General features: G+C 46.6%; 1 protein-coding gene across 2 annotated transcripts in view; it reads left to right on the plus strand.

Moving 5' to 3' along the window:
• Positions 1-12,869, plus strand: part of ADCY4 (adenylate cyclase 4) — a 55,100-nt gene extending 42,231 nt beyond the window's left edge. For both annotated transcript variants that reach the window (XM_035102704.3, XM_035102710.3), the window contains exons 23-26: positions 2,236-2,343; positions 5,069-5,183; positions 8,179-8,303; positions 9,460-12,869. In XM_035102704.3, coding sequence (XP_034958595.3) covers positions 2,236-2,343; positions 5,069-5,183; positions 8,179-8,303; positions 9,460-9,612 — 501 coding nt within the window. In that variant the 3' untranslated portion in view covers positions 9,613-12,869. The remainder of the gene's footprint in view (positions 1-2,235; positions 2,344-5,068; positions 5,184-8,178; positions 8,304-9,459) is intronic.
• Positions 12,870-12,943: the final 74 nt, after the last annotated feature.

The following is a 12,943-nucleotide window of genomic DNA, read 5'->3' on the forward strand; positions in this document are numbered from 1 at the left end:
ACCTCCAAATTAATTTATAATGATTTTCTTTTATTCTTATAAACAACATTTTCAATGTACATTTCTCCCATATGAGAAAAAACATTTTAAGACAGTGGGATGTAGGAATGACCTAAGCATCATAATATTGCCATTCTTTTCTCCCTCCTTTACATCCTATGGTGCGGATGTGATCACAGACAAAATTCTGGACTAGATGGAAAAGTCTTCCCCCACCTGATGCCCTCCAGATACTCTCAAACTGCAGCTCCCATCAGCTCTAGCCGTCAGGGCTCATATGCTGCTTATGCGCCAAAATGATATCTGATTATAGAAGTTGATGGGAGTTGACGTCTGAAATGCCCAGGGGGAAAGTTTGCTGGGGGAGATTGAGAAAGACTTTTGATGTGATCCAACAAGATGTTGAGATGCCTCCCACCTGCCCGGAAGTGGGTGCCTTTGTTTCCACAGTAAAAACATAGTTTCATGTCCAACCACAAAAGCGGCAGACTTTCTGTTGACAAAAAGGATGTGCCACTCGATAAGCAACTTCAAGGGATAGGGTAAAAATATGTGTTGAAGTGCCAAATACTTTTAGTCCTGTTTTGTGGGATAATTCTTATATTGGTTGCCTTCGTCATACAACCTGCATACTGTATACTTAAAAATAAAACTTAAAAAAGAGAGGAAATCTAAAAGTTTTCCCTCCCTCCCATATATTATGTTTTTATCATCATTGGTGGAAAGGTGAGGAGAATGGTTAGGAGACCCCTCCCTGAGTTTCAATTTCAAGTGCCCATCACAAACTACAGTTCCCTGAATTCTTTGGGGGGAAAACCATGACTACTAAAGTGGTATAAAAGTGTTTTAAATTATGCAACCTGCTTTACTGCTTTTTGCCACCTCTCTTCTTTCTTCTTTGGCGATCACTCGTAGCTGAGTAAGATTGTCTTCCATAAACACGGTTTTAACAATGAGTCCGTTAGTCTGTGTTATCTGACAAAGTCCGTATATTCCATGTTCCATAGTTCAATTGTCTTTTACGACTGCTAGGTGGTGACCCCACTGGGTGCGGTAATCCTGTCCGGGAAAAAGGGAGACAGACTATGTTTAGGGCACCTTTTCTAGCCCCTCCCCCTTCTCGGGGTGAGCAGAGTGGATCCTAAAAAGGGCTGCTCAGTCATGGATACAGCTGCCGAGCTGCTCAACTGCCTCATTCCTTGAGTCAGAACGACTGAATCTGTATCCACCGCCCATGTGCCAGTTAATGACTAGGGGCTTCCAGATTTCACGATCCTGCCCCTGTTACCATTTGCCGATCGTCATGGGACTTTGTGGGTTTGGGTTGGGTTTTTGGAAGACGCCTGTGTGTGAATTTGTTTTATGTGTGTAGATCAGTGCACGCTGACCAACGCACAGTCTTCGCAGTAGGGCTCTGTTCCGATGGCATGAAGTAGTCAGGAAAAACCAGTAGATACCTATCTGCTGCTAGATTTTTTTTAAAAAAAAACGCCGTCAGCCCCAGAGGATGAACATGTGTAGGAACTGCAAACAACCTATCAATTCCCTTTTCCCTATGGCCACTGCTCTGATCAAAATCTCTCCCACACCCTGCCCGTCCGCCAAGGGAAGTGTTTTGCAATAAACAAGTAGTCTGGGTCACCAGGAGTGGAACAGATGAGGAGAGAGTTGAATCACATCCCATTCACTCTTTCACACCTGAAACCCTTTGAATCACCCAAGTGACTTAAGCAGCATAAAGCTGTCCCTCTCCTCAGCGTCCCTCTCAACACTATAATTCTATTATTCTTTCACAAGATCGAAGGTGTGGATGTGATTGTAACATTCTGGACTAGACAGAGATTTTTCCAACCTGGTATCCTCCAGATATTGTTGTCCCGCATTAGCACGCGTTAGCCCCAGCCATCATAGCCAAGGGGCAGGGCTTATATACTGCTTTTATACCCAAATGCCTTCTGATGATAGGAGTTGCCACCCAAAATGTCTGAGGGGAAACCGTGTAGGCCAGGCATGTCAAACCTGCGGCCCTCCAGATGTTTTGGACTACAATTCCCATCTTCCCCAACCACTGGTCCTGCTAGCTAGGGATCATGGGAGTTGTAGGCCAAAACATCTGGAGGGCCGCAGGTTTGACATGCCTGGTGTAGGCAAAGGTTGTTGTGATCCAACAGAAATGTTCTCAAGCTGATAACCATTGAAACAAGCCTTTTTTTTCCCCTGTCTCTGTTTCGGCAGCTCCTCCTGAAGCCCAAATTCAGTGGGGTGGAGAAGATTAAGACCATTGGCAGCACTTACATGGCAGCCACTGGCTTAAATGTGGTGGCTGGACAGGACAACCAACAGGTGAGGTCCTCCTTTCTTTGGCATGACTTTTTTGTTTCTCAAATCTGCCTGTGGCACCCTGATCCCATACTCCTCAACCCAGCCAGATGGAGGGGGGTACAAATACAACAACAACAACAACAACAACAACAACAACAACAACAACAACAACCACCTGTCCCGGTAACTGGGACATCCCATTTTTTCGTACAAGAGCATGGCGGCCATTTGGGGGCCCTGTGCTCTCATGCAAGAGCATGGTCCCAAAGAAAGCACACCTTGGGTGCCGCAATCTTGCACGGGTCATGTGACTCATATGGGAGCACACCCCTGGAAATGTGCATCCTTGTTTTTCACACTTCCGGGGGTGCGCTCCCATGTGAGTTGGAGGGTATGTGATCCCATGGGGTGGCTCCGCAAGACCACTTACACTCGTGTTAACTATGTACATCGCGGGTCACCAGTGTGGCTCTCATGAACCCATTGAGGTTGCCCTCCAATGCGCATGTACCCTCCCCTGCTCTTTGGTTATGAAGTTGTGAGGGTAGTTACCTCTTTGTCCCTTAATAGGTACATTGTAGTGCTGAAGGAGGAACTTGGAAAGTGACATTCTTTCCCATTGCCTCTCCGAGCTCCATGTACTTTTCAAGACGTATTAATTCCGTTGGATCTGGAATCTGTTGGATAGAATCAAAGAATCGTAGAATGGTAGTGTTGGAAGGGATCTTGAGTTTCAGCAAGTCCAACCCCCTGCAATGAAGGAATCTCAGCTAAATCATACATGACAGATGGCCACCTAATCTCTGCTTGGATTCTGTAGAAAAGCAAAGTGACCAGAGTTTGTAACACCAATGGTACTTGCTTAAAAAATCTACATGTGCTCATAGGCCTCAGACGACAGGCCTCCTGCCAAGATGAACATCTTCATTTTATTGTTTGGGGGCTAGAGAATCCCCAGTTTTCTAACGCTTCTGCAGCTTTCCTCCTGTGGTCCTTGGCCCCCTGATTGATTTTATATACCTGAGTTCACTGCAACCAAATTCCAAGGTTGTTGATGCCTCCCTCCTGCTGGAAAGTGAGTGTCTTTGTTCCTACAGCTTAATGAAAATGCAGTTTCATGTCAAACCGCGAAGCAGGCTTTCCGCTTGACACAAATGATGTGTGGCCTGATAAATAACTTCTGCAGATATGATCAAAATATGCTTTGCTGTGCCAAAACCAATAGGCCCTTTTGTGAGATGGTTATTATTTGTTGCCTTTGTATGTATTTGAAAATTATAATTTTCAAATACATACAAAGGCAACAAATAATTTTTTTTACCCCCCCTCATGCATCACAACCCATACCAATCAATCAAAGAGAGTTTTAACCAAATGCTATAACAAGTTCCTTACAATTTGACAAACTGCAAATCCTAACATGCGACATACAATTACGCAACACAAGATGTCAAGGGTTTAACACAAGGGAGTCAGAGTTCAAAAGTTTCATCTGCTAACTCATCCTCAGCTAAACTTCCGTTAGACCTCCAAATCTCCAGCACAACTTGTTGCAATATTGTCTGTCTCTCCCTTTGCTATCTTTCTTGCGACCAGAGCAGAAACCCCCACTTTAAACGTCACAAAACAGCGTAACTCAAAAGAAAGTGAGCCGTTTCTGTCGTAGTAAACCTGCTTCCAGAAATTAGTGAAGTTTTTAGGAATCAGTCCCTATCAGGGCAGATTAACAAGGAATGTGTACTGTCTTCCGCCTGCTGTTGGGCCACTTGTACAGAGTCTGTCATCACATGGAACCCTATTTTAGCGGCCATCCAAGACTTTTGTGTGGGTATCACCTGAAATGCTCTATTTTCAGAAATGGGCAGCATTTTGAGAATATGGATACATTGCTGGATCACAGTGCCATATCAGCATTGACAGTACATACACAACCCCCCCCCCCAATAGCTGTTTTGTAACAATGCATGTTTGCTGAATTGGTTCCTGTTCTGGAGATAATCACAAAGAATAAGAGGGTAGAGGGCCTTCTTGGTAGTGGCACCCGCCCTGTGGAATACCCTCCCACCAGATGTCAAAGAGAAAAACAACTACCAGACTTTTAGAAGGCATCTGACGGCAGCTCTGTTTAGGGAGGCTTTTAATGTTTAATAGATTATTGTATTTTATTTTTCTGTTGGAAGCCGCCCAGAGTGGCTGGGGAAACCCAGCCAGATGGGCGGGGTATAAATAAATTATTATTATTATTATTATTATTATTATTATTATTATTATTATTATTATTAGTGTTTTTCTCCTGTCACACCTGTTGATTCAACTCTGTGCAAACTGCCATTGACAGGCTTCCCACAATCCCTGAGCCAGTCCTTACCCATGTATGAAATCTCTCATGCTCTTCAGCTCACTCGGCATTAGTCTGTCCTGTGAACAGCACAAATAGGAATGGGCCTTGCCGCCTCACTCCTGATGCAGCCAATTGGGATGGCTGCCGATGGAGAGGAAGCCAACAGCTGTTAGTTCCAGCCAGTCCAACAGCTTTGTTGTCTCAAGGCTGATGACTTACTACTTTCTCCGAGTCGGAGGAAGCCAGGTCAACTTTTCTTGTTGTCTGAATTTGTATGGCCTGTTTTTTAAAGACTGCATTAGTGGGGGGTCCTCTCCTCTTAGTAATTATGGGTGGCCTCTTTAATTTTGCCTTCTCCACCCATTGGCACATGTTTTCCTTTTCTTTTCGGGGTGGTCCCTGCAGGACACTGAGCGGAGCTACACCCACCTGGGGACGATGGTGGAATTTGCCATGGCTCTCGCGGCCAAGCTTGACATGATCAACAAACACTCTTTCAACAGTTTCAAGCTTCGTGTGGGTGAGTGAGATGAGTGGGAGCTGAGAAGCCTCCTCTTCAAATATCACCTGAGTCAGAGGCGCCAACTTGTGAAGGAGATTGGGGTGGGAGCCACAATTCTTTGCCCATCCCTGGTAGCCAAGTAACTTCCATGAACACGGTCTTAACAGTGAGTCCGCAAGTGACTGTGGAGGCCAATTCTGGATCCGCATGTCCTTCCACAGTGGGGACATAGGTTTCCAGATGGGAGTTGATCATGGTGAGGGTTTCCAAGCATGCCTTCCTCTTAGGATGCTTCTTCCTTTCGTCCTGAGTCCGAACGTCTTCAAAGCCCATGACACTTTTGGTAAAGTCTGTCCTCCAATGGGAGCGCTCACAGGCCAGTGTTTCCCAGTTGCTGGTGTTTCTACAACATTTTTAAAGATTTGCCTTGAGAGAGTCTTTAAACCTCTTTTGTTGACCATCAACATTATGCTTCCGTTGGGGGCAGCATCGCGTATGTGACATTGCATGTGATGTCACACGCATGACATCATGACATCGTGTCAGGACATCGGAGGAGCCAGGGGGCATGGTAGCAGTATGGCTTCAATGGCCGGAGGTGGCTCCTCTTACTCCTTCTTCTGCCACCGCCACCAGCCGGGGGCTGTTTCCCCCTCCTTCCCCTCCGTGGCAGCAGCAGGAGAAGAAGGAGCTGGCCACTGAAGTCATGCCACACTCGGCTCTGCACTTGGCCCTGAATATTTTTTTTTGAACGGGGGTGGGGCTGACCTCAAAAAATTATTGGGCCCCTCAAAGGGGTTAGGCCCCCGGGAGTTGATGCCCCTGTGCTCAGCTGTGAATTCAGCATGTGATAGAGACAAATTATTACGTTTGATAAAGACAAACACAGTATTTTTATAGCATTGTTCAAATGCGCTTATTCTTCTCTTTGATGGGTCGTTGATGGTTCATTTAGTCTTCAACCTCAGGTTCCCCAGAGAGGGTTACAGCACTAAAAACAATCTTAAAAACAATCTGCAATAATTTACAACCATACAATTAAAGGTAAAGGGACCCCTGATCATTAGGTCCAGTCGTGACCGACTCTGGGGTTGCGCCGCTCATCTCACGTTATTGGCCGAGGGAGCCGACGTACAGCTTCCAGGTCATGTGGCCAGCATGACTAAGCCACTTCTGGCAAACCAGAGCAACACAAGGAAACGCCGTTTACCTTCCCGCTGTAGCGGTACCTATTCATCTACTTGCACTTTGACGTGCTTTCGAACTGCTAGGTGGCTCCTAAAAACATACACCTGGAAGTGCGGAAAGCCAGGGTAAAGAGGAATGTCTTCGTCATTCTCTGAAAGCTGTATAATGCAGGCTCCAGATGCACTTCTGTGGGAAGAGAGTGCCATATCTATGGGGCTGCCACAGAGAATGTCCTCTCCTGGGCTGCCTTGAGGATGGAGGAACTACCAAGGGAAGGAGGCGGTCTTTCAGATATTTGGGGCCCGCATCATTTAAGGGATTTAAGCATCAACTCTAGTACTGGGGTGAGGAACATCTGGCCCCAAGGCCTATTTGGCCTGTTAGGTTAGGCCATTGTGACCAAGCCACGCCCACCTTGCTCACACCTGATGCGAGGTCTGTGGCAGGTAAAGTTGTGGCTGGGCCAAGAAGGGTGAATGCAGCAAGATGATTCAAACCCAGATTTATCAGTTGACATTTGAGCCTTCAAAGCATAGTTTAGGGCAAAGCACCAACAATTGTCAGTGGTTAGAGAGAACTCTGCACAGGCAAAGCCCCAACCATCCGATGGGATCAGCTGTGGAAACTCCCTTGTGCAACTGAAGGGGCTGCAGGAAACATTCGAAGAGCTTCCTCCTGTGCTTTGAATGCAAGCTGCTTTCTGAGAAAAGGGGAGGAGTACTAAAATCTCTCCTCCCCCCCCCTTTCCATGGAAAGCAGTGCCCATTCAATGCACTTCCCCCAAGGCTTAGAATGCAAGCTGCTCTTTTCTGCAGAAGGAAAAAACGTTCTGCGTTTCGGAGCATTTCCCTCTCTGCTGACACTTCAAACCGATTCCTGGAACTGCTGGTTAGCTGATCAGCAACGACAAGGAGCCTCTGTGAAGATATGCTCCTAGCAACAACCAGTTCATTGGCGCAGAAAGTGCATTTCTGGCAGCAGTTGCTGCGACCACCAATTGGTTACAGCGGCCTCCTTTGAACCGTGTCAGTCACCTGACATCATTATGGTATCAGGTGACTGAAAGGTGGGCGGTTTGCTGGCCAGGTCCAGATCCAGATCCAGTTGCCTGATCCCCATTCTAGCAGAAACTGGCTGTGCGCACAGCACTTATTGGCTGGTGCCTATGCTGTCACCAAAAAAAACTCCCTTTCCCAACCCAGTGCTGCAAAGTAAAGTAATGAATAAACCGCTAAACCAGGGGTGGGTTTTGGGAAATGGCAGCGCTTCAGAAAATGGAAGGGAGGCGTTCCATACACAATACGGAGGCTATAAACTATTTTGAATATTGCTCCGCAAACCCAGTATAGCCATCCCCCAACCAGGAGCCCTCCAAATGTGTTGGACTATGGCTCCCAACATCCCTCTCATTCCAGTTTGGGCTGGTGGGAGTTGCGATTCAACATGTGGAGGGCCGCTACTTCCCCACTTCTGTCCTAAACACCCACAAAGCGATCTTAAGGATTCAAGGAGGGGAGTGTGCAGATGGGGAAAGGGCAGGATTAATAGATGAAACAGTGTTTGATTGGCTGGCACACCTGCCTGTCATTTCCCTTGTGAAGGCAATGGAGGAGGAGGCAGCAGCAGCAACAGGTGTGTAGGGCTACACAAAAAGCCAACTGATCACATTTGGCCCAGCATGACTCCCCCCACCCACCCACAGCCCTTGCTGAATTCCCACCAGCCCCCCCCCCCCCAATAATTAAAAATACTTGCTGGCCATAGGTATGCAGTCTTTAATCCACTGTATATCTGTGTCCCCAACCTCTATGGTATCTTTTTTCAGGTATAAACCATGGACCGGTTGTGGCGGGCGTGATTGGAGCCCAGAAACCCCAATATGATATTTGGGGGAACACAGTGAACGTGGCCAGCAGGATGGAGAGCACGGGAGTGCTGGGGAAGATACAGGTAGGGCTATGAAAACACAGCCTGTGGCTCAGGCCCGCATATGTGGCCCCCAGCGCCACCTGAAGCTCCCCTGTGCTTCCATTCTATCAGTGTTCCTCACTTATTAAAAAAAGTTTCCTCTTTCTAAGTAGTTTCTGAATGATAGTGAAAAATAAATGGATTGTTGGGTGGCAGGCGGCAGGGCATGTGAGTTACTTCCTGGTTATATGGCTTGGGATAAAGGAGGTTTCTTTCCTAGCTTCCTGAGGACAAACTTGTGTAGGGCACTGAAGTCAGAAAGAAAATACATTCAGTTGCTTTCCAGAATAGTAGCTGGCTGTTGTCAGCTACAGCAGGTGTCCATTGATACTGGCAGGGCGGAAAGCTAGGAGCCCACCAGTAGGGGGAGCCAGAGCTAAGAACAGGCAAAGGCGAATGATTCTAGTTTTGTCTCCCCTCCTCCTCCCTGCTGAGTTCTACAAGGGCGGGGGATTGCCTCTTACACGGTCAGGCTTCAAGGAATCTGACCCCCCTCCCTCACGGCCGGAAAGACAAGAAATATTTACCAATGTCTTTTATTCAATATTCACAGAGAGAGGCTTAGAAAAACAGCCTCTTGGAATGATGTTGTTGCTCTGAGTAATCTCCTCCCCCCCCCCTCCTCAATTGTCAGCAGCAGCACCTCCCCTTACGGTGGCCACAAGGGGCCATTTGTCTCTGAGCCCTTTGCAATGGATTCAAACTACAAGAAAGAAGATTCCACCTAAACATTAGGAAGAACTTCCTGACACTAAGAGCTGTTCGGCAGTGGAATTTGCTACCAAGGAGTGTGGTGGAGTCTCCTTCTTTGGAGGTCTTTAAGCGGAGGCTTGACAGGCATATGTCAAGAATGCTTTGATGGTGTTTCCTGCTTGGCAGGGGGTTGGACTGGATGGCCCTTGTGGTCTCTTCCGACTCTATGATTCTATGATTCTATAACCTGTCATGGGTTAGGAATTATGACATCCACTAGTAAAGGACTACCAATGAACAAAATAGAAATTAGGGGAGTATTTCCATTGTGACCATTTTCACCTGACCCAACGAAGAGCAACCAAGTTTTGACCAAATTTCTGTATGTTTCGCTACCAGGCCATTCTCTTTAATGGTCTCCTCCTCCTCTCTTCTTTCCACATAGGTCACAGAAGAAACAGCCAAGGCCTTGGAGACGCTGGGTTACACTTGCTCCCTTCGTGGGGTTATAAAGGTGAAAGGCAAAGGAGAACTTCGAACATACTTTGTCTGTACAGACACAGCCCGGCCCGGCCCTCAAGCACCTATGCTCAGCTGAGTTTCTGGGAACGAAACTGTGACAAGCACTGGATTTCTTTTGGGGGGGGGCGCTGGGATGCCCTACAGACAGCTTCAGGTGCTTCTTCCAGCCACTTGGGGGCAGCAGGAGGCTTAACTCTAACTGACCTCTCTAGCACTGGATTTCCTGCAAGTCTCTGTGCTCCATGCTTGGGGTTCATGGGCTCTCACAAACTATGTGTCATAAATGGACTGGCTGCCAGAAGAAGATTGAACCCTGGGGGCTGGGGAAAGACCCCAAGGATGCACCACACATGTAAAACTACTGTGAGCTGGAGAAAGTTGCTCAAGTACATTTTGAAAAACAAACAAAACCAAAACCCTACCTCTGCAATCAATGACCAGTACACCTCCATGTTTTCCTGCTGTGACAAAGACAGACCTTGCTGTTGACTCACCTAGAACTCTTTAAGGGCACCTCAAATGGTCAAGTAGGGCTTCATCCCACTTCACGGAAGGAAGACAACAACTTCGCAATCAAGTTGGACACTTCCCAAACCTTATTTGAGGAACCTTCAGTCCAGCTGTTTGATCTAAACCAGTGGTCTAAGGAGCACCTTCAACCCTCCTTTAGCAAGGTTGCTAAACTAAACTAAGTTCAGCTCAGCTCCCAAGCCCAAAACATTGTGTCCAGCCATTTTATGGAGGTGCTTAATCCCCACTCAGTCTCTCAAGCAGGGGCCAATCACAGTGTGGCTTCTTGAAACTGGGGTTTGGCAGGGACTGGGTGTGGGTTGGGAGATGTCCGAACAGGCATGTTCAGCAGTGGGAAGCTTTCATCCTAGGGTCCTAATCAGACCTACCAGACATCCCCATTTGGCCTGAGAGGCTGTTTCAGCCAAGCTGAACACAGACTGGCAGCCATACCTTACAGGAACAGAGATGGAAGTAATTTGGGGAGCTGTGGGGATGCAGCCAGGACTGTGGTCCCATTACTGGGCTGCAGTCGTCCATTGTAGACAAGGAATGAGGCTGGTTGAGCATTGCCCGCATCACTCATCTGGTTCCTTTAGGTTGTGACACAAGAAACCAATATCCCCTCAGTTTCTTTCTAGGCCAGTTTCTCTTCTGCCCTGTCCTGCCCTCTTCCTCTCCTGATTGTGGCATGTGTCTTTAACCTCCTTTGCATGTGCAGGTGTTGTGGGGTTTGAAAGCCACGTCATGTCGGGGAACAGCTTCCCCCTTTTCATTCAAGGAATGGATTCTTACCCATGGTCAGTTTTGATTTCGTGGGAAGGGAGAGGGAAGCATACAGTACACAGTTTAAGGCCTTAGACCTGACAGAGTTGTTTAAAAACAGGAATGAGGTAGGGAGATCTACCCACCCCCCACCCCACCATGAGACCTGGGACACAGCTATTGCCAAATAGCTCAGAGGGGGCCTAATTCAGCTCTCCTCTCCAGTCACTTTACTTGTTAATGAGTCAACACTTCGACCATGCTTTCTGCCAAATCGGAACCCTTTATAGTATGCACCGCATCTTGCACATTGCTCTAGTGTTGCACTGGAAGCAGCATGTGTGAATCAGGTGGGGATACATCTTGTCCACAGGCCAGATGTTGCCCTTCAGGTCTCTCCATCCAGCCCTTGGGACTTTCCTTGGGTCACGCCCCTCTGTCCAGGCAACACCCCTCACTAGTCCGGCTCCACACCTTTGAATGCTCTTGCCTGGCTGGAATATGCCATTGAACAGTAACCATGTCTCTTGCTTCCTGGACAGAGGAAGGAGAGATTTAGGGGATAAAGGGAATTTAGATCAAGAGTTTCATATATATAAGGGCAAGAGTCTCACCCATTGCTCCACTCACTTTAGCTCCTGGCCCTCCCCACCACTGGTAGGTGGCCCTCCAATGAAGGTTACCCACAAAGGAACGTGCTCCTCAAGCTGCGAAACATCCCACGCCCCCCGTGTGAATCCTATTCCCCAGGATCTGACCAAAACCAGAATATCTTGCAAGTCCAAAGGCATGGCTGAAAATCCTCTGTGAGGTTGCAAGTGATTGTGAGCTGGACTTCCAAAATCCAGTGACGACTCGTCAGGCCATCAGGTGCCTTTTCAAGAGATGAGCTGCTCCCTTTTTGCTTGCAAGGAGGAAGAGGTGCAAGTGGAATCGGAGCCGACCTATTTAAATTCTTGCTGAAATAAACAGCGGGGTATATATTTTATTTGTAAATAACTGTGTCTCTTAAGTGTTTCTTTCGTTGGCTTTGTTCTGCTTTTTTAAAAGAAGAAAAAAGAAAACAGTGACACTTTCAAAGTTCTAAACTTTTGTCCTGATGTTAATTTTTGATCCTCCATGCCACTCTTGAATTCCCAAACAGTAGGGCTGGAGAATCCTAGAGTACGGCGAGATAAGCTGAATATGCTAAGAGGAATAATAGAACAAAAGTCTGCTGGAGTAGAGGAGAGCCATAACTAGGTGATCTTGTGCCTCTAGCAGAAATGTCTAGATTGTGCCCTCTAGCCACAGACAAATTAGCTCTTCTTTCCGCCTCTCCTCTAACTCCCCCCTCCACCCATTCAATTCCTTACACACTTCACCTTGTAATGAATTCTTTCACAGAAAATCCAATACTTAATCATATTTCTTAGCCGATTTTGCGCTCCCCTGTCTTTGCCCCTGGCGGGGGGCCTTCCTCACCACCCCCTAGCTACGGCCCTGGGATGGAGTCTTCCTTGCCTCTGAGAGGGCGGGAAAGGGCTTGACTTTTCCAAGACTCTATTGCCACCTTTTCAACGTAGGAATGGCATTTTTTTGTGAAATTGTCCTTGTTGTAGCACAGGTTTTTGTTGCAAATACAGTTCTTTCAGTAAGGGATAGAAGAGAAATTTGTTCATTCCATGCATTTCAGTCTACTGACCAACTGACCACAGATTAATAATATGGATCTGAATACTTACAGGTGAAACTCGGAAAATTAGAATATCGTCGAAAAGTGCATTCATTTCAGTAATGCAACTTAAAAGGTGAAATCAATATATGAGATAGATGCATGACATGAAAAGCAAGATATGCCAAGCCTGTATTTTTTGTAATTGTAATTATTTGTTGTTAGGCGGGTCAATTATAAATGGAATGTAATTAATGAAATGTAATAGCGATGTTTATTTTTGTATTATGGTAACTATTTGTTTTATTACTGTGGAATTTCCAAAAGAAAGCATTTGTAAAAATTAAAATAAAAATAAAAAATAATAAGTTGCATTACTGAAATAAATGCACTTTTCGACAATATTCTAATTTTCCGAGTTTCACCTGTATTTGCTAGAATTTGCACCTTTCCAAATTTTGCGACACAGATAGCATGG

The sequence above is a fragment of the Zootoca vivipara genome, chromosome 12 (assembly GCF_965207765.1).
Source record: "Zootoca vivipara chromosome 12, rZooViv2.hap1.1, whole genome shotgun sequence".
In the NCBI taxonomy this organism is placed as follows: domain Eukaryota; kingdom Metazoa; phylum Chordata; class Lepidosauria; order Squamata; family Lacertidae; genus Zootoca; species Zootoca vivipara.